The sequence below is a fragment of the Xenopus laevis genome, chromosome 1L (assembly GCF_017654675.1).
Source record: "Xenopus laevis strain J_2021 chromosome 1L, Xenopus_laevis_v10.1, whole genome shotgun sequence".
NCBI classification, from domain to species: Eukaryota; Metazoa; Chordata; class Amphibia; order Anura; family Pipidae; genus Xenopus; species Xenopus laevis.
In genome coordinates, this window is record NC_054371.1 from 83,946,958 (window position 1) to 83,968,727 (window position 21,770).

Below are 21,770 nucleotides of genomic sequence, written 5' to 3' on the forward strand. Positions count from 1 at the left end.
CTACAATCAGTTTGTTTTTCTCCCAAGTGCAACGTGATATTGTGGAAAACTGTGCTATTATCCAGACAGACACGGTCGTGAAGCGCTGTTGTGGCGCATGGCAGACGTGACTACGTACAAGCCTGCATAAACTAGCGTAAAATGCAGCCTAGAGTACACAAGAAAAGCTGCGAGACGAAGCCCTGGGAATATTACGGACACAACCCAGGATTTCCTTTTTGGGATCTTCGCCATTCATGAGGCTGGCCAAAGAGCGCACGTGATTGGCTGTCTCCTGCAGAAGTGTTGTCACGTTACCAGGAAGGAGGGTGTAGCGCCACTGTACCGCTCCTCTCTCGGCTGGGCTGGCTGACTTCATCGCTAGTTGCTGCTGTTGCTGAAGTGCATGTGTGCCAAGGAGAGGGCGGGGATAAGGCTACATTACGCAGCCCCAATTCCTCTGATAAGCAGCTGCCACATACAGAAGTTAGTCCATGCATCGAACGGCCGCAGGAAATTTACTCGTATATTCCATGAACTGGAATCCTGCTGAAGGTAGCCACTGCAGACTGAGCTGCTGGACGAGCACACTGTTCTCTGCTTGCTCCCTGCACTGGGATGGCCTGCGAACTCATGGCTCTTCAAAGGTACACAGCAGCCTGGCTGCTCCATTTAGGATTTCAGACGTATTTCTTCAAATGCTTTTCCTTTTTTTCTCCTTTTATTCCCCGTTTTATATTTCAATTTATAGTGACCACGTAAACCTCATACATCAGCTGTCATTTTCTTATTTGTTTAATCATGTAGATGGGGGTTAGTGTTGTTATGTGGGTAATCTTTGTCATAATTACAATTTTGTCCTATTCATTCATGCATTTTAACGTTTATCCCATAAATTGGCAACATGGGTTCATGCAATAGTTTTTTTTAACCCTCTGGCATACTCATTCCAGCATCCTCATTCCAAGTGCTTCGTTTTGGCAGTCCTGCATTACATAGTCCCTAAAATATGCACCCAGAGCTGTGGTGTTGGTAAATGCAGTGCAGTGTTTTTGCCAGGAAAAAAAAAAGACTTGTCTCCAGCTCATTGCTAAGGGAAGGGTGCTTGTCCCTAATTGGTTAAAAAGGTCATGTTTGGTATGATTCACTGCCTAGATCTCGATATTGATCAATAAAAAAAACAAAATACTTGGGGTTGTCTGCAGTGATAACCTGGTGGTGCTGTTGTAAGAGCAGCTTATGCACAGATCCCAGAAGATGCCAGAATGATATCACAACAACAAAGACACCACTTGTGGAATAACAGCTGGGCGTTAGGCCCAAGATTATTTTTTGGATATTACTTTGAGATTCGTCTAATTTCAGAAGCAGTGTTGTGCTCCAGACACATTCTCTATGCCTTAGTTAAAATCAGGTGTTATTTATTTATATTCGATGCCTTGAGAAAACTGTCTTTTCCTAGGTGACTTGGGTAACAGAAGAGCCAAGTGCAAAGGCCCTGTTGTGGTATTATCAGCAGGGCCCTGCAGTTCAGTGCTTGTGATAACTTCTCTCTAATGCCTCCGTATTGCATCCTATTAAGAGTACAAAGATAATTTCATATATCGGGGCAAAGTCACAGATCCAAAACTCTTAGGGCTATACCCATACCTTGCTCCTACTGTCACTTTTTAAGCTTTAAGATTAAGATTTACATTTTTATGAAGAGTTCTGGAGAGCTGCTGATACATTTTGAATAGGCCAAATAATGGTATTAATTTTATTAGAAGTGTAATATTACTAGCCTCACCAATTGAGTCAATGACTAACATATATTTTCACTATTCTCATTTGAATACAATGTTATCTGCGGGCCTTAAATATTACTGCCACATGCTTTCCTTGTCTGGGGCAAGGATAAACTACGTGCAGCCTTATTGATCAACCTGCAGCCAGTGGTTGCAGCTCAGCAAGTTGCCTAGAATGACAGTACGACACATAGGTGTGACTAAAAAAAAAAATAATGCTTCTGGACTGTTTGTCTGGCAGAGTCATGACAATAGAAACACCTTGCTTGATAATAAGCCTGAGGGTGTTTATTGTGCAGGAGCTATTTCTGCCATGGGTCTGTACCTATGTGTCCAATTTTATCTGCATTTAATCAAAAGTACCATTGTGCCAGCTTCATATATTCTACGTGTTTTGGTGCTCTTTGTTCTGTGCTATACCACATGTTTTTTGGCAAGCTATAGCTCGGCTATAGGGAAAAAATACCAGCACCCAAAGGGTTAAGCTTGTTCCCATAGGTGTATATATTGCAAGTTAAGTTGATTCTCTAGTCTCTCTTGTATCTAGATAGCTTCATTGTTGATGCTGCAGTGTGTATTCTCACATTTTATTCACATGTATAGTTTAATTGAAAGTGGGTATAACAATCATTGGCCCAACAATGTTGTTTTTCTACATGTTCTCATTCCTGTGGTTTCTGTGGTCTGTGTTCGAATGGAAAAAATGCATAATCAGCAGTACTGGATAACGCCTCTTTGTGATACAAACTTGTGTGATTTGCATATTTTCTGATTGACACTCTGCTACCCTTAGTCCAACCTGGTGGCAAATAACTGCATAAAATAGTGTTTGTAAATAAGCATAACCAGTTATTGTACTTTGATTTGTTGTTTCTTGAAGGGCCAAATAGCAGAAAGGACAGATACTGTGCAGTTGCATATATGTAGGGATGGTCAAATGCTATTTTTCCATTACTTTGTATCTGGCTGGAAGTAAAGGGAAAAGCATTTAATTCAGGGATCTGCAACCTTGGCTCTCCAGCTGTTAAGGAACTACAAGTCCCACAATGCAATGAAGGAGTCTAATGAAGGAGTCTAAAGGCAAGTGCATTGTGGGACTTGTAATTCCTTAACAGCTGGAGAGCCAAGGTTGCAGATCCCTGATTTAATTGGTAGTTTTTGATGAGCGAAAATTTTTGGCAAGTTTAGCTGTGAAAATGTCCCCCATAGACCTTAATGGGTGAAAAAATTTGTTGCATGTCAAAAATTAGTTGACTTGCATTTCGGTGAATTTTTGCCGTTTTGTGAATTTTCGGCAAAGCGAAATGGGTCAGATTTGCCATCACTATTGGTAGTGCATTCCTGGTTAATTACCCAGTCATATATATGTGCCTGCTCACTGCAGGGGTCGTGTGGCAGATCCCCAAATGGATACAGGGGCACAATAAAAAAAATAGGCCTGCTTTTTTTATTGTCCCCCTGACAATTGTCCCCCATTTAGTGGGGGTCGAAAACGCATTGACCTTTTTCAATGTAAAAATGAACTTTTTTTTTTTTCTTTAACAGATATCCTGAATGTCCTGCTATTTAAATATTAATTGGAAGCAAAGGGGAGCTGAATCATTTTATCATAGTACACCCCCCAAAAAAGTTGGTAAAAGTTTTGCTTTGGACAGAGCAACTGTAATTTGATAAAACTACAGGATAATCTGGCAAAACTGATGGCTGAGCTAAACATGTCCAGACAGTTAAGGTGGCCATACACGGGCCGATAAAATCTGCCGACAGACCGTGTCGGCAGCTTATTGGCCCGTGTATGGGGCCCCGCGACGGGCTTCACCGATTGAGATCTGGCCAAAAGTCGGGCAGATCTCGATCGGATGGGACAGAAAATCCCGTCGGATCGCGGCCGCATCTATTCGTTGATGCGGTCCCGCGATCCGACCGCCCGTTTGGGCATCGTTAGGATCCGATCGTTGGGCCCTAGGGCCCACGATCGGATCAGCCCGCTATTGCCCACCTCAAGGTGGGCATATCGGAGGGAGATCCGCTCGTTTGGCGACATCGCCAAACGAGCGGATCTCTCCATGTATGGCCACCTTTAGTCAGTAAGGTCAAAATTGTCCAGACTGCCTGCTCGTATCTGAATATGATTCATTTAACAAACAAGGGAAAGTTGTGCTCACCACTATTTTTTAAAACCATTAGGCGGGGGTGCAATGAGGCTGTGACCACAAAATACATATAGTCAAATACAAGAGTCCTCTGCACTCAACCCATTATCAATATATTTAAGACAGTGACATTTTGTGCATACTGCTACTAAAAAATGCCTTACCCTTTAAACAAAACAGGGATTGTTTGTCCATATATTGCAATATATTTAAGCTGGCCAACTACGTCAAAGTCATCCCATATCTGGCCAGTCCTATGCTCAATTTTATCTGATTCATTAAGAATTCTATTGCTTCATTATACATTTTACAAAGGGACTAGGTATTACCTGCAACTTAACTTGCTGCTTTCAAAGTAAACCTCCATACTTGGCTGCCCTTTTATTAGACACCAGTGGGATCACCTGACTATAGCTTGGAAGGGTGGGAGCTACAACATGGAGCTGGTCACTGCTCCTGTATAAACTATAACAAACAAGGGAAAGTTGTGCTCACCACTATTTTTTAAAACCATTAGGCGGGGGTGCAATGAGGCTGTTGTCGAGGGGGGGGGGTGAGAAAGTTGATTTAAGCTAACTACATTTGCTTAATGTTTTTGGCACAAACTAGCCATCCTGGGGAGAAGCTTTGGCAGACACTTATGTAATATTGTTAGACCAGTGGTGTAACTAGATATTCCTGGGCCCCACAGCAGATTATTTCAGGCCCCAAGGTTGGGCAATCTTACCAATATTTATTTAAATTGTATATGAATTAGGACCTCATAAGCCCCCCCCCCAACCCTGCTTCCTTTGTAGTTACGCCCTTTTTGTAGACCATCTATCCACAAATCTGTTCAGCTTGAATCAAACAATGATCTCTCTGGATATCCCTTGAGCTTCCTAAATTTGTTGTCATTTTGGCAAGTAGACCATTATCTGCACATTCTTTTTACATATTCATTACAGACTATAGGAAAAGTGCTGGTACTTCACATCCCTTATTACACTGCAATGGCTGGCAGGTCATACCAGCTGGATGGGCAGATATAGTCTGAACCTTGACATTGATCATGACCAATTCACAGAGCAGTTGCTGCTAATAGTGTTACATTGGTTTTGGTGTTTGTGATCTGCAACTTATGGAACTATATCCTAGCTATATAGGTAATAAGCATTTATTGTACTTTTAATGGTACCTGTAGGTACTTCATCCTACTCTTGTTTTTTAAAACCCATAGGAGACCAAGGATAGAAATATATATGTATTTTAAACTCTGAAACAGAGCATTTTTTGATATTTTTTATTTTATAATTTCTATATTGCAGTATTTGTAGGCTTTTTCTTTTGTTACCATTCCTATATAAGTATACATAAGAGTACAGTGAGGATCCTTATTAATAAATTCAGTAAAATACGTTTTGTTTGCCACAGTTCTAAAATGTCTCTGAAGTTAGTTTGCAGTAATAAGAATGCAGAGAGTTGTATGGTTTTTCTGCATACTCCACCTTGTGGAGCAATCCAGAATATATTGTTAAATATTTATCCTTGTAAAGTTGGCCATACATGAGCAGATTTATGCTGCCGATTCGGGTCGTTTAGGCCAATTTGGCAGATTATCTACCTGTGTATCTGGCATTCCCAGAGGCCTCCCCAACCTATATCTAACCAGAAATTAGGCAGATATCGATCAGACAGTTTTGGTTTTCCCCTGCAATCAAGTACAGCATTGGGTATTTGATGTGGTCCTCGTCCTGTCTGCGCCTATTCCCATTATTGTAATACGATCGTTTGGCCCTAGGCCCGAACAATCTTAATTAGCCTGATATTGCCCTGCCTTTGGTGGGAATATCAGTTAAAGTTGTTTGGCGACCTCACTAGTGTTGTTTACCTTTGAATTAACTTTTAGTATGATGTAGGGAGTGATATTCTGATACAATTTGCAATTGGTTTTCATTATTTTGTGTTTTTTTGTTATTTAGCTTTTTATTCAGCAGCTCTACAGTTTGTATTTTCAGCAATCTGGTGCAAATTACACTAGCAACCATGCATTGATGTGAATAAGAGACTGAAATATGCATAGGGGAGGGCCTGAATAGAAAGATGAGTAATAAAATCTGGCAATAGTTATAAATGTGTAGCTTTACAGAGCATTTGCTTTTAGATGACTCCCATTTTAAAGCTGGAAAATGTCAGCAAGAAAAAGGCAAATAATTAAAATACTATACAAAATAAATAATGAATACCAATTGAAAAAGTGCTTAGAATTGGTGCTAAATAATGAATACCAATTGAAAAGGTGCTTAGAATTGGCCATTCTGTAACATATTTACTTTTAAAGGAACACTATTATTTTACACTTAAAGCAGATTTAAAGGGTTTAATTTTAAGTATTTGCATGGCATGACACTAAAGGCACAAAATGGACATTCCCACTGACCTTTGGAAACACTGTATTTATTTTAGAGGAAGGAAGCTGGACCAAAGTGTAATGGTATATTGTGCCTAAATCCTGCATAAATGTAATAATTGTGTTGCAAACTTTATCAATTGCAGTTGCTTCATAAAATCTGTGGCCAATGCATTGGCTTATTTTATATTACAATAACAAAATACAAAATTATATTTATGATCCAAAGGTTTTTTTTTTTTTTTTTTTTTTTTAAAAAAAAAAAAAAACGAAATCGCGTTATAGACTTTGTATTTTAAGTTGCTTAAATAGGGGATAAAGTAAATTGGAGTTTTGATCAATTTGATTTCTAGAACAAAAAATTACAATATTTAAAAGGAAAAAAATTAACACTAACTAAAGAATTGCTTTGCCTATAGCATTGAAGTTAATTTTAATGTGAACTACCTCTTTAAACAGAATGCCGACGTGCACAGATATGAAAAAAATGCACCTGCATATAACTGAACTAGCTTTTACGTTTTGCTGCTGACTTTTTACAGTTTGGTATGTTCATTTAATACACTAGTGTATATTCCAGGAATAGAAAAAAGTATATAGTTCAGTATTAATTATGTACTCGCTTAAAAATATATCCAAAGTAAAACAGGATATCTCTGCATAATTAATCGTCACGTGTGTTCCCTTTCAAAGATTTACTTTTTTATATTGGATATATATTAAAGTGAGTGCTGTTTTAAATACTTCATCTGTGTTTCTCACTAAAGATTCTGAAGTTGAATACAAAGCAATTTATTTTATCATTAAGTAATACTGTGCTGAATCCTGTATTACACAAGTTTGAGGTTATCAGATCTTTGCGGTGGGGAAAAAAACAAATTGTGCATTTTTTCTTTAGTTGAGGCTCCGTCTTGTCTCTATGCATTAGCTCTTTCAGGTTAAGGCCTAAAGCTTCTTTTACTTTTTCCCGTTCATGCCATTTGTAGTCATGTATTACAGCCTAAAAAGCATAAGTTTTGTTTTAAGGATCCTTTCTCTTGCTTCTTGATGCACAAAGCAAGCTTTATCCACTTGTATACTGGTTTTATTCACCTTAATGAGTCCATTCTGCATACAAGACCCTCTGATATTAATCTAGGGAAATAAAGGGGAAACGTGTACAACTTCTCCATGCAAGCAAACAGAAATAAATAAGTTAAATATTTTTTTATCTGCTGCAACATGGGTGCCTTTTAGTGGTATATCGACCAAGTACAAGACCAGTAAATATTTTAAGAATACCTTTACCCCCCGCCCCCCCAGAACTGCTAAGATAAAGGCTATGGGCACACAGGCTGTTGTAAGTGGCTGATCAGAGTAATTTTGCAGGCTGAGAGAAACAGATCTACTCCGTGCCCTTGCCCTATTGATTTGAATCTGATCTGTGCGGTCACACACAGGCTGAGGTAAGCCCAATTAAGCAGGTTGAAAACAGCAGCTTACAACAGCCTGTGTGTCCATAGCCTAGTAGTGGTTTGTTTATTTACCAGCAGGTGGCATTCTTTGCTTTACTTTTTTCTCATCTGTTTCTTCACAGTTGCCTGTTGTGGGCAATACAACTGGCCACTGGTTGGGTGTACCAACTGATGGTATGGCATTCATTCACATATCCTTTTTTTTTTTGTTTTCAGCTCTCAGGATGATGAACGCCCCATGTCACCCTTTTACGTGAGGTGAGTTGCAAACATTACAATGTTTGAAAGCGTTTCACTTAAATGTGAAAAAAGGGTACCCAGATTTAGCAATATAGGGTCTACTTTTAGTAAAGTAACCACATCAGGGCATACTGCCTTAAAAGGGTTGTTCACCTTTGAGTTAACTTTTAGTATGATGTAGAGAGTGATATCCTGAGACAGTTTACAAATGCTTTTCATTTTTTTATTCAGCACTTCTCCAGTTTGCAATTTCAGCAACCTGGTTGCTAGGGTCCGGATTGCACTAGCAACCATGCATTGAGTTGCACAAGAGACTGGAATAGAAATACACACCCACAAAATACCTAATATTCCTTGCCATAAAGTTTTGTTCTCTCTAAATCTGCACTCACAGGATTCCATGAATCCAACAAGTGATTTATTAGATGCTACTTTACATGCAAGCATGGACTGTACTTGGGCAAGCTTTCACCTGCAAATGTGATTTTGGACTTATGTTGAACATGTTTATAAATACAGGTTTGAGCTCTATTAAATGCTTGGGGGTACTACATAAGGCATATTTCTCCAATTTGGGTCACCATACCTTAAGTCTACTGTAAGCATTAACTAAAGCCAATAAGATTAATTTGCCATCAATATGGAAGCTTCTTTGGATCAAGTACTGTTACTGCTATATCATTACAGAGTAAAAGGAAATCCTTTTTAAAAAATCTGAATTATTTGCTTAAAATGTTCTCCATTTGAGAGATGGTCTTGTTATACAGTGCTTTCTGAATAACCGGTTTCTGTATAAGGAGTTCCACACCTGTATATGTGAGCATGTGCAACGAGAGCTTGGTTACAGATGTATCCAATACCAACTTTGACCTGGCATTCATTTTTATGTTAATATCACCTTATAGGGCAATTTTTTCATTGTTTAGCTCATTCAGTTTGGCCCTGGTAGAAAAATGGAAAAATAAATGTTATAAATAAATAAATATTTTTTATTTTTTTTAACCACAGAAATTTTCTGATTCCCCAAATTGAAAGGAAACCTTCGGTTCTAAGGGGGTGGGTGAAAAACGGTTTTGTTTTTTTTATTCCCTCACCAGCTCCTGGTGTTAGCGGCTATGTTGTGTAGCATGCATACCGATAATGAGCTTCTGACCTTATTGCCTCTCAATCTGACATATTATGCATGTGCCCAAACATATCCACCTTGCACCTCGAGCTCCCTCCCTGTACGAGCAGCCGCACGCTGGTGGGTGTGATTTAATGAAGAAATCTGTTTCCCCCAAATGGAGTGCATGCTCTATTAGCCCCCACCTCTGGTGAAGGAAGCTCTATTAAGTATGACAGGCAGGGGCACTGTACCAATGAAGCGGGTTGAGAAACTCGCCTCAGACGGCAGCACCCCACTAGTTACCATGGGCGCATGCCACTTCTGTAACTTTAAGAGCCGGATTTCCGTTTTTCAAATCCGGAAATTGCCTCCTTGACCCCTCCACCGGCATTGTTGACCTGCCTCAGGCGATGGAGGGGCCCGGATCGCCCCTGGTGACAGGTGCCTGTTAAGCTCACATTATCGTTGCCTTGAATCATTGTGAAGTGATGGATTATGTGAATTGACATCTGCTTTCCACATAATTTTTCACCTTCTAAAGCAGCTCTGGGAGAAGTGGGGTCGCTGACCCTTTAAACTGTTCTAAATTGATACATTTCTTATCTTTGTCCCTGCCGTTTCATTTAAAGCTTTTGGAATTGATACAATAGTTGCTAATACACCAGTGATGTTGCTGAGAAATGTATCAACTAAATGTTGCAAAATTGAGTTTAGAGTCTGCACCTGAATTACTGAGCTACCAGACTCAAACACCAGAGACAGAGACATTCAACTTAGATTTTGGAAAAACAGTAAAAAAATTAATAATGGAAAGTAATTGAAAAAAGTCTTTATTTCTGGGTAACAATCTGAAAACAACTGAACTGAAAAAGGTGTTTGGAAGGTGAACAACCCCTAAATTGGGAGTTATCCCAATTATAAAGTAATGTATAATCAAGTGCTGCACACGAGGCCCTTTATACAGTCATATGAAAAAGTTTGGGAACCCCTCTTAATTCTTTGGAGTTTTGTTTATCATTGGCTGAGCTTTCAAAGTAGCAACTTCCTTTTAATATATAACATGCCTTATGGAAACGGTAGTATTTCAGCAGTGACATAAAGTTTATTGGATTAACAGAAAATATGCATCATAACAAAATTAGACAGGTGCATAAATGTGGGCACCCCAATAGAGATATTACATCAATACTTACTTGAGCCTCCGTTTGCAAATGTAACAGCCTCTAGACACCTCCTATAGCCTTTGATGAGTGTATAGGTTCTGGGTGGCGGTATTTTTGACCATTCGTCTATACAAAATCTCTCCAGTTCAGTTGAATTTGATGGCAGCCGAGCATGGACGGCCTGCTTCAAATCATCCCATAGATTTTCCATGATGATGAAGTCTGGGAAAACATTTTTTACTTCCTTGTTTTGTGACAAAAAGTCACATGATTTCCCTCCCTGCCCCTAATTTGCATATGCGGATTCAGTTCGGCCTGCCAGAAGGATTCTGCCGAACCGAATCCTGGATTTGGTGTATCCCTAGTTTGCATGAGTGCAGAAATGGCTTCTTTCTCATCACCCTGCCATACAGATGTTCTTTGTTCAAATTGCGCTGAATTGTAGAACAATGTACAGATACACCATCTGCAGCATGATGTTCTTGCAGGTCTTTGGTGGTGATCTTAGGGTTGTCTGTAACCATTCTCACAATCCCGCGCATATGCAACTCCTGTATTTTTCTTGGCCTGCCAGACCTGGGTTTTACAGCAACTGTGCCTGTGGCCTTCCATTTACCTTACAGTTGAAACTGACCGTTTAAACCTCTGACATAGCTTTTTGTAGCCTTCCCCTAAGCTAGGATACTGAAAAATCTTTGTTTTCAGATCTTTTGAGAGTTGCTTTGAAGATCCCATGCTTTCACTCTTCAGAGGAGAGTCAAACAGAAGTACAACTTTTAATTGGCCACCTTAAATACCTTTTCTCATAATTGGACACACCTGCCTATGAAGTTCAAGGCTTAACAAGCTAACCCAACCAATTTGGTGTTGCCAGTAATCAGCATTGAGCAGTTACATGCATTCAAATTAGCAAAATTACACACATTTTTGCACAGCCTGTTTTTCACATTTGATTTAATTTCATACAACTGCTTCACTAAAAATCTTTGTTCAGAAAACACCCCAGTTCTCAGATGTTCATTGGAAATGAAGGACATACCATTATCTTTTTTGTTGAAAGTGGAGTCATTTATTATGCAGGCTGAGAGGGGTTCCCAGACTTTTTCATATGACTGTATTACTCTTTAGTATATGTAGACCATATTTTTTTATTTAAATTTACCACATTAATTTTGGAAGCCACCGTTCTAAAAATCTGAATAACAGTGCACTGTCCTGCATTGTGTGATTGTTTATGCCCATCAATAATGTGTTTGGCTTTTGCGGTGATGCAATTAATATCCGTGTTAATATATTATTGGCGTAATAATGCCACTGTAGGAATGGTTAAAAATGCAGCGCAAAACCCCTTTTGTGACAATTAACCTTAAAGCATTACTGAAGCATAACTTTTGGAAATTGTACAGCTTCATAGAAAACTTTCATCTGTTTGTAATGCAACATACTTGTAAGCAACATATTCCCTTGTTTGTAACTATGGCATTTGAGTAATCATTAACATTACTGGGATTGAATGTGCTGAGAAAAAAAAATGTACTGTGCGTAATCTGGAATATGCTTGGTTTTATTTGTTTATGCATGTTACACATATAATTGCCTCCTCTGACGTAATTGTCAAGCAGAACATTCATTATTGAGCAAAGGTAAAACTTGGAAATAGTCAGGATCGTGCGGTGGAATGAAGGATAAATTGGTGGTTGATATTGGTATTTAATTTCTCATATGTGTTGTAGTGCTTTTGTTTTGTTTTTGCTAATTCAAATTGGTCATCTCCCTTTTGGGAGAGATTTTACATTGTGCTCTTCACTTAAATCATTATCCGCTTTTAGGATCAATAGGATTTTATTTAAATATCAAAAATGTTTTGTAAATACTGTAGTGCAGAAACCTAGAAAAATAACTGCAAAAAAATTAGAATTTGTAGTATAAATGTGATATGTAGTGAATAGCACTAGACCATTTTTTGTAATGATTGTGTTTTTACCTGTGAATTTACAAATGGAATACCCGTATGTGATGGGAAGTGTCTATTTTGTATTTTTGAAGATGTTCTGTCATTTTAATGGGCAGGTAATTTAAATTTAATAAAACAGCATAAAGTATAAAAGGTACAGTACCCCAATAGTTGTATTTTTGACAGGTTTGGAGAGCAAGGAATTGCAGGAAGACTATATGGAGAAGGGCAAGAGAGCATAGGCTTGCTGCCCAAAGTTAGAAAGCTGGTGTTTTTCCAGAGCTTGCTAAATGACTATCCTCTCTTTATTACCTCTGTAGTGGATAATTAACAGTAGCTAATGTAGAATTGTGTACTTGATCTAGCTATAGAATGACTTTTACCTTATTGGCTTCTGAAGGAGCAGTTCCTGTCTTGACAAAGTTATAAAAATTTGTTGACCATTCACTCAGTACAGAGTTTGTGAAACACTTTGTTTTCTTCACATCGCTAAATCCCTTTTATTTCATGTGCTGTAGAATGAGGAGGCAGTGAGTATGCTAATGGGTACAGCTTCATGGGCATTGTTTTATAAACTGGGGTCATCCTTTTTATTTCACTGCATTACACGAAGAAACAGAGTGGTGAGTGGGCAGTTCTGTTTCACGTTTGCATTTCTGAAGTCCACATGTGTAAATCTTTATTTGTAATTTTAGATATATTTGTATAGAATTGTAATTCAGTAAGTGGCTACATTTACATTTAATACTTATATACCGTAAGCTGTGTAGATTCAGTGACAGGTAAGGCAAACTTCCATGGAATAGCTGAGTGTATTGTTGTTGTTGTTGTTGTTTTTAATGCCCATTGTGGCATCGCCCACTCCTTAGCATTCCCAATCACAGGGTGCTCTAAGTGTTGTGGCTTAGTGTTTAAATAGCTTGATATTGAATTTAGTCTTGTGAATATGGCAGTCATTTATCATAACTGAGAAAAGAATGTGCTCTAAGAAGTATGCATATATGAATGAATACTATGGAGTTATTTACTAAACTCAGAATTTAAAAACACAAAAAAAACACACATTTTCCGGAATTTATCATACCCCGAGGATGGAAAAGGTCCGAATCCGAAAATCCGGCATCTCGGACCTGCCGCCGAGGTTGCATATTAGTCAGTGGGAGAAGTCCCAAAGATTTTTCTCTGTGCTGGGTTTCGTACAATAATCCAAATTTTACGTGGTTTTCGAGCAAAAATTTAAAAAAAATATGGCAAATTTTCAGGAAAGTGTATTAATAAATGAGCCGAAAAAACCTGTGCGGATTTGTTGGAGTTTTTTTCAGAAAATATTGGTATAAATTCGGACTTTCATAAATAACCCCCTATAAGTAAATAACTAAAGAATGAGGAAAAGTACTGTAAATGCTGTCACGTACAGGAGGCGAGGGATCAAAAGATATTGCATTTGAAGCTTGGACCCAGTTCTGATACTGAAAATGGAAATGGATATCTAATCTGACAAGACCTTTTCTGTAAAAAGAACTAAATGAACTGTGACGCTAATATAGGCTTTTAATGTATACATTTACAATGTATACATGTAGGCATTCTGTCAGACCAGTGGTATGAGAATTATATTGATGAGCTTTCACATTGTATCAAAAAAGCATTAAGATAGTTAATAACAGGGTTTGTCAGTTGCTGTGTTTTTAAATGATTTTTCTATGAAAGAATCTTAAATGAAACTAAACATTTAATAAAAAAAATACATCCTGTTCATAAGCAGCACTTTGTTTCCATTTCCATTTTACAATAATAAGTATGGCACAAGGTCACGGTTTACTGTGTACAGCACAGTCCATTCATTGTATATTTGGGGAAGCTTAGAGGCAGATGTATTAAGGTTCAAGTTGTTGTTTAAATTTTCAAGGTTATTTTTGAGTCATAAATTGGTTAAAAAGAAAAAAAAACTCAGAGGGGCTTACTCAAACACTTGAGCGATTTTGAGTTTTTTTAATTTTTTCGCTGAAAACTAAATCAATTCAAGTTTTTGGGATGTTAACCCTGAACTTGCTGATTCAAATTTTATCTTAAATTAGAAACCATTTTAGTTGTGAATTCATTTGAGGTCTATAAAAGCTCACATAGCTCTAAAATTTGATAAATAACCCCTTACTCTTTACTTTGAAGATATTTCCCATTGTTTATCACAGAAAAGAAGTAGTTGTTCTTGTAAATCCTACCTATCTATGTATTAGGAGAGTTATAAAGGCAAGCATTATACATAAAACTGGAAGGAAAAAAAAAGTTTATGCTCTTAAACTGTTGTCTAGACACTTTCTTGGGGATCTTTTAACGGTTTCATTATTATAAAACACCTACAAATTGTGACCATTACAGTGGACCTTACTAAATAGATCCTGCAATACTTATTAGTTGTGCTGTGAACTGTACAAGCTACTTTTATGGGACAGAAACCAAGGGAAGTAACCAGAGCTGTTTCCTCTGTGATTTAGTCGCCGGGGATAAATAGTTACATAGTTAAGTCGGGTTGAAAAAAGACGAAGTCCATCAAGTTCAACCTTGAAATGCTTAGTATGACAGAACAGTCACTTAATTTATGCTTCTTGTTTCTTCCACCTGTCTTTTACACAGTGGTCACGTGACTCAAGTCAACGTTCCTGCTGACCGAGAGTAAGTTTTAAACATTGTTTATATTCATTATAACAAAAAACATGGGCTTTGCATCATATATGTATTTGGTACATTTTTATCTTTCACATTACTACCATTGCTTGCTGCTTCTTTTGACTACGAAGTCTCGTTATCCTGTTTTTTCTTTTTAACAGTGTGTTCTACAAAATCAATTATCTGAAAATGTTTAGTCTTTGAATGTGAATCATTAAAAAAAAAAAATGTTATGTATGTCGGCGGTGAATTATTTTAATTTGCTAGGCGGAGCTTTGGTTTTTAGTACTTTGGCCCTGACCTGTCACTGATGTTTTTGTCTTCTTTTATTTGTTTGTACGAGCCGCTATGGATACACGTCGCACACATCCAGGAAGTTCACAATTTTTGGTAAACTATTTTTTTTTCTTCTATGGTCAACAGATTTCTGGAGAGGACTATTAGAACAGCAGTGGAACAGCATCTTTTTGATGTACTTAGTGGTGGAGCCCAAAGTTCTGAAGAATCTGAGTCTGGCACATCATCACCATCTACCAGCGTGTCTGCCAGACAGAGGAGGAGGCATTTGAAAGAACAAGAGGAAATCCGGAAAAAACCCAGAGACATGTAAGCAAAACAGTTGAGGCACATGGAAGTTATCCAACTGAAGAAGCTAAATATATTTGCCTGGTGCTAGCTAATAATGATATTTAAGATGGGGAAAAAAAGCAACTGCTTTCGGTGTTAGCTTTCCCATTCTCATATTTTATCTAACAATGCTAAATATATACAGTGTATTAAAGGAAAACTATACCCCCAAAATGAATAGTTAAGCAACAGATAGTTTATATCAAATTGAATGACATATTAAAGAATCTTACCAAACTGGAATATATATTTACATAAATATTGCCCTTTTACATCTCTTGCCTTGAACCACCATTTCGTGACTCTATCTGTGCTGCCTCAGAGATCACCTGACCAGAAATACTACAACACTTAGGGGCCGATTCACTAACTTCGAGTGAAGGATTCAAAGTAAAAAAACTTCGAATTTCGAAGTGTTTTTTGGGCTACTTCGACCATCGAATGGGCTACTACCAACTACGACTTAGAATCGAACTATTCAAACTAAAAATCGTTTGACCATTCGATAGTCGAAGTACTGTATTTGACCCCCCTATTTCCTACCGAACTTAATGTTGGCCTATGGGGAAGGTCCCCATAGGCTTGGCTAACTTTTTTTGATTGAAGGATATTCCTTCGATCGTTGGATTAAAATCCTTCGAATCGATATTCGAAGTCGAAGGATTTTAATTCCCAGTCGAATATCCAGGGTTAATTAACCCTCGATATTCGACCCTTTTACCAAACTCAATGTTTGCCTATGGGGAAGGTCGCCATAGGCTTGGCTAACTTTTTTTGATCGAAGGATATTCCTTCGATCGTTGGATTTAAATACTTTGAATCGTTCGATTCGAAGGATTTTATCGTTCGATCTAAGGAATAATCCTTCGATTGTTCGATCGCACTATTTGCGCTAAAATCCTTCGACTTCGATATTCGAAGTCGAAGGATTTTAATTCCCAGTCGAATATCCAGGGTTAATTAACCCTCGATATTCGACCCTTTGTGAATCGGCCCCTAACTGTTACAGGAAGAAGTGTGGAAGCAAAAGGCAGAACTCTGTCTGTTAATTGGCTCATGTGACCTTACATGTGGTTTGTATGTGTGCACAGTGAATCTTACGATCTCAGGGGGCGGCCCTTATTTTTTAAAATGGCAATTTTCTATTTATGATTACCCAATGGCACATACTACTAAAAAAGTATATTATTATGATTATGGTTTATTTACATGAAGCAGGTTTTTACACATGAGCTGTTTTACTCCGTATCTTTTAATAGAGACCTACATTGTTTGGGGGGTATAGTTTTCCTTTAAAACAGGGATTCAAGACAGTACTCAAGTTTTCATGGGCAGTATTGTTGTTCATATACACAGCAAGAGTTCCTACAAATAGAAATGAATTGACGTTACAGGGCATATATCTATTAACATTGGGGACAAATCTCACCGGCGATGCTGCCCATAGCAACCAATCGGTGATTAATTTCAACTTGGCATGCACCAATCCAGGATTCGGTTCGGGATTCCGCCAGGATTCAACCTGTTTTAGCAGGATTCGGATTCGGCCAAATTCAGTTGCCTGGCTGAACCAAATGCTTTGCATATGCAAATTATGGATCAGATTAGGTTTGTCATTCGCCCATATCTTTCACAAAGAATTCTGGGATACAGTCAAATGCCAAGATAGTGGATTTGGTGGATCCATAATTTCAATAGTAGCCTACAAAAAAAGCAAAGCCCTAATTGGTTGCTATGGGCAACAACAGTGGTAATATTTGTCTCCAATGTTAATAAATATTTACCGTAGTCGGTTAATGAAGCTGCTCCCGTCATTGTTGCCCCCATCCAACCTATCGTAATTGAAAGTGAACATTGGTATTGCCTGTCTACTTCCAGTGAGTGTCGGAAGGCATAGTTCCTACGGCTTTAATGCACTGCTGGTCCAAGATCTGATTAGCCACTAAAAGGAGAATAATATATCTGCTATATACATCATGCTACAAGTACCTAGTACAGTAGTAGATCACCCCTTGGTTATGGTTGTAACAAGTTAGCATATGCAGATTTGGGGGGGGGAAATGCCATATTTAAGATATTGGATCATAGGGATGGCAGTGCCATATTATTTAATGTAGAAATTGATGTCCGTAGCACTTTAAATTTATAAAATTGTGGTTACCTGTTGTGTATTCACAAACAGCCATTTTATTTGCTTTTGTCTAACACAGTTTACAACAAAATAAACTGTTCAGTAGGATAACCATGTCCTTTCTTTTCTCTTTACTTCTGATGTACATTGACTGCTGTCACCTCACAGCATGTATATGGTCCCTGATAGGTTGTGATGGTAACTTGTAAGAACATGTTTGTTTTTCAGGGAAGTAATAAACAAGGAAAACATCCCCTCAGGTTGTGGGAGTTTGGATGCTTGTGGCCTTGCACAAGAAGAAGAGAAGCTCCAGGAAAATTGCTCTGGGTATATTGAGGAAAGGAGCAAACCAAAAAGGCAAAAATCAAGTAGCAAGCTTTCAGAGCTCAATGATAATCAAGATAGCCCACTGGTAAGTATGACAGCTGTGTATGTAAATACAAAAATCTTTATAAAAGCCCGATTGACATTTTTTCACTAATATTTTGAATATCTAGGTGAGGGCTGTACAGCTCTTGTCCAAGCTTGCCCAATGTTTCAATAAACATTTTTGGATTATACTAACACACAAATATGAACCTGTGGTGTATAGGACTGCTTGAGCACTGGTGTTCCTGTCTTCTATTGTTTTTTTCTTGTCATTTTAGTTTTATCCTGTGTTGCTGGACCCTGCAATTTTGTCTATTTGGACGGCACACATTTTTAATTATATACTACACTATAGGGCAAATTCACTAAGATTCGAAGTTGCGCTCAGGGGTAGCGTAAGGTTGCGCTAGCGTTGATTCGCTATGTAAAGCGAAGTTACGCTAGCGAAGGCTAATTTGCATAAACCTTCAAATCATCAAATAAAAATTTATTTTGCCCTACACATGTGCCCACTGTCTAGGTAAGTTGCCATGAGTCAGGAAATGTAGGGGGGAAGGAGGGGAGCCCCAAAAAAAATTTCAATCTTTTTCAGCCTATCACCCATAATGTAGAAAACACGCCAGCGTTTTTTGGGACTTAGAAAAAATTTTGACTTTTTTTTTTTAAACAATCCCTATCTACTCTATTGCGCTTCGCCAGGTCTGAGGTGGCGAAGGAAGTCTAGCGTAAAAGGTAGCGTTCAGTACACTGCGCAAGTTAGTGAATTTGCATAGTTACGTCGCTAGCGAAAATTCGCCTGGCGTAAGGGTGCGAAGTAACACTAGCGAAACTACGCCAGCGTTCGTTAGTGAATTTGCGCAGTAACGAAAATGCCAAACGCTAGCGAATTAACGCTAGCGTTCGGCGCTTAGTGAATTTGCCCCTATATGTTTGTTTAAACTCCCCTAGCTGCAGCTTTGGAGTATTTAAATCTTTATCTCCCCACCATTTGATAAAACAGGAACTGCCTTTTATGGAACTACCTCTGACATTTAAAGATCTTTAGAACCAAAGAGCCATTTCATTGCTTCCACATGGAGGGACAGTCAAAGTACAACATATGCCCAAGCCTGTTTTCTTTAACTCGTAGGACTATAGAGAGATATGGTGATCCTAACAGTACACAATACAATTGTGATAAAAAAAATTGGTTCATATTTTTTAAACTTTAGTTTAAAACTAAAGCAACTGCATCAAAAGTGAGTGAATAAAGCATTGGTAATGTGCCCTACCCTATTTACACCACGACAGGGGTCTTGTCAGTAGGGTGTATGGGTTTTGGTGGATGCTGGTAGTTTTATTGCTTGAAACCAGCAAGTTTTACATGCTGATGTATTGGAACGTGCTCTGTGGCAGGGCAGGGAATATTATTTTTTTTCTCCAGCTGTTCTAGACTACAACCATAATTTCACGTGTGCCTGATGTACTGCGTTTAACTTTGTAGAAAATTGCTGCAGAGATTATGCTTCTGGTAATGGGTTGCTTCTTATTAGTCTTTGATGTATAACTGACAGTAGTGAGGTCCTTGTCACTTTAAGGAGACATATGCTGCTAGCTGTGGGTGTAAATACAAAAAATGTGCAGCTGGTGGATGATCGGAAAGTGCACAGTTTGACAGCATGCTGTTTCAGAAAGCAATTACTTTCCTCTTGAATAATTTGTTTTTGCTGCCAGAATTGAAACAAGCACTAAATTTTCATATAATCCCAACAATTTTAGATTTTTGTAAGACAGGCCTAGCACATTGTACGTTGTAGTTCTCTGTGGGTGGAAAGGCCTTGTATGGTTATTACCTTAAAATATGTACTTTGCTAACATGGAAAGGTAAAGTCACTGTGGAAAATAGATATTATATTCAGACAATTCAATGCATGCCATAGATTGGCAAACCATAGGAAGTTTTTTTTTTTTTTTTTTTTTTGGGGGGTGGTCGGGTTGTGCTGACAGATGCTTTGTTCTGTCATTTGTTGCTAGGCTTTAGAGTGAACATTTCCATAATAGTATGACATGTGCACAGTGAATTTCTAGGTCAAAAAGAAACCTGTTGTTTCTACATTCATTCTATCAATCCCTAATAGTGTGTAAGCACCAATAAGATAATACAACAGAACAAACGTGGTTAGCATCATCATGTGACCATTTGTATTCTGAAAGCAATGTGACTATATTCACTGTAGGTGTTCTGTATTGCTGAATCATAGCATTGTTTGTATTTACCTCCAATCGTTGAATGTTTGAGGTTCTAAACTGTTCTTTTTTGATGTTTTATTTAAAAGAAACTTTGTGCACTGTGCATTGTTCCTTTCTCATGTGTTCTCTGTAACCGTTTGCAACTCTAGTGCCTGTGTGAATAATTGGAAATGCTATATATAGGCATAAAGATAACATCAATCGTAGGATGCTACCAGATATATCTTGCGATTTGTAAATTTGACTTTCTTTTGCAGAGTACAGAAAACTTTCTTACATCAAGAAGTGTAGATATACAAGAGCCTACTGGCATGGAAGTATTGTCAGAAGCAAGGTAATATTTTTTTATTTAAGATTAAAACTTTGTTCCTGAAGGGGGTACACCAAAACATGACTAATTTGAAGAAACCTAACATGTATGTGTTTGCCCTTGAGTTGTGTGGGAGCACAGTCTCTCATAAGTGCCAGGTGGGAAACTTTAATATTTAAAATGTTCTATATTTGATTATCCATTTGCACGACCAGGTATGGGACCTGTTATCCAGAATGATCAGGACCTGGGGTTTTCCGGATAATGGATCTTTCTGTAATATGGATCTTCATACCTAAAGTGTACTAAAAATCATGTTAACCTTAAATAAACCCAATAGGCTGGTTTTGCTTCCAATAAGAATTTTCTGGACAACGGATTTCCGGATAACAGATCCCGTACCTGTACTACTAAAGTGTATTTTGCATAAAAAGTATTTAGTCACTGATCTCCCCTGATAATTTGGCGGGTGGTGATAAAGTTGAGCCGCAGGGGGAATAATACTATTACATGCCTCCCCTTCCTCACCTGCGTTCTTAGGACTATGCGCTTCTGTAAATATTGCACGCAGTCCTGCCAGCTTCTGAAAGAAGACCTTTAATAAAGCGCATGTGTTGAGGGCCACAGAGGAACCAACTGGATGAGGTGAAATGACAGGTGATGCTTCTGGCAAAACAGAACACTGTTTATTTGTTAGATGGTTCTGTGGTTATATTTTAGAGATCTACAATGTTCAGGTGTATTGTTTCTTTGTGTGTGATCTACATCCTGTAGCCAGATTACTGCAGTTGGGTAAACTGTGTGTGGCCAGATACCATGCGATCTGATTAATTTGAAGGAAACATTTTGTTCAGCCAGTTTTAGTGTTTAGAACTCCTGCTGTGTCTGTCTATGTATCATCTCATTTACCATTACAGTATCTTGTAACCTCCAACGCACACCTAAACATAACTTCATTTTTTCCCTTTATTTTTGTCTCCTAGCAGCAAAGAAATGGAGAGTGACCAAGAATATTCAAGGATATCCTCGGTAAGCCGTTGCCTGTTTGCCGCATTTTAAATTGTCTGCAAGGAATGATTGTTTTATGCTCATTTCTGTTTGTAAACTCCTCAATAATGCTGGTGAACTGTCTTATACGAATTTGCTGCAGGAAACTTTAAAAAAATCTTTCCCATTTTTTTTGCTCCATATATTTAATCCAATGTTTAGT

The 21,770-nt window shown here is 38.1% G+C and overlaps 1 protein-coding gene across 8 annotated transcripts in view; it reads left to right on the forward strand.

Moving 5' to 3' along the window:
* Window positions 1-21,770, forward strand: part of fam13a.L (family with sequence similarity 13 member A L homeolog) — a 129,381-nt gene that overhangs the window by 82,768 nt on the left and 24,843 nt on the right. For 6 of the 8 annotated variants that reach the window (XM_018244044.2, XM_018243894.2, XM_018244290.2 and 3 more), the window contains 6 exons: window positions 7,979-8,020; window positions 14,862-14,900; window positions 15,318-15,500; window positions 17,881-18,064; window positions 20,508-20,584; window positions 21,544-21,589. In XM_018244044.2, the coding sequence (XP_018099533.1) occupies window positions 7,979-8,020; window positions 14,862-14,900; window positions 15,318-15,500; window positions 17,881-18,064; window positions 20,508-20,584; window positions 21,544-21,589 (571 nt within the window). The remainder of the gene's footprint in view (window positions 1-7,978; window positions 8,021-14,861; window positions 14,901-15,317; window positions 15,501-17,880; window positions 18,065-20,507; window positions 20,585-21,543; window positions 21,590-21,770) is intronic. The other 2 variants (XM_018243968.2, XM_018244530.2) reach the window with 1 other exon arrangement.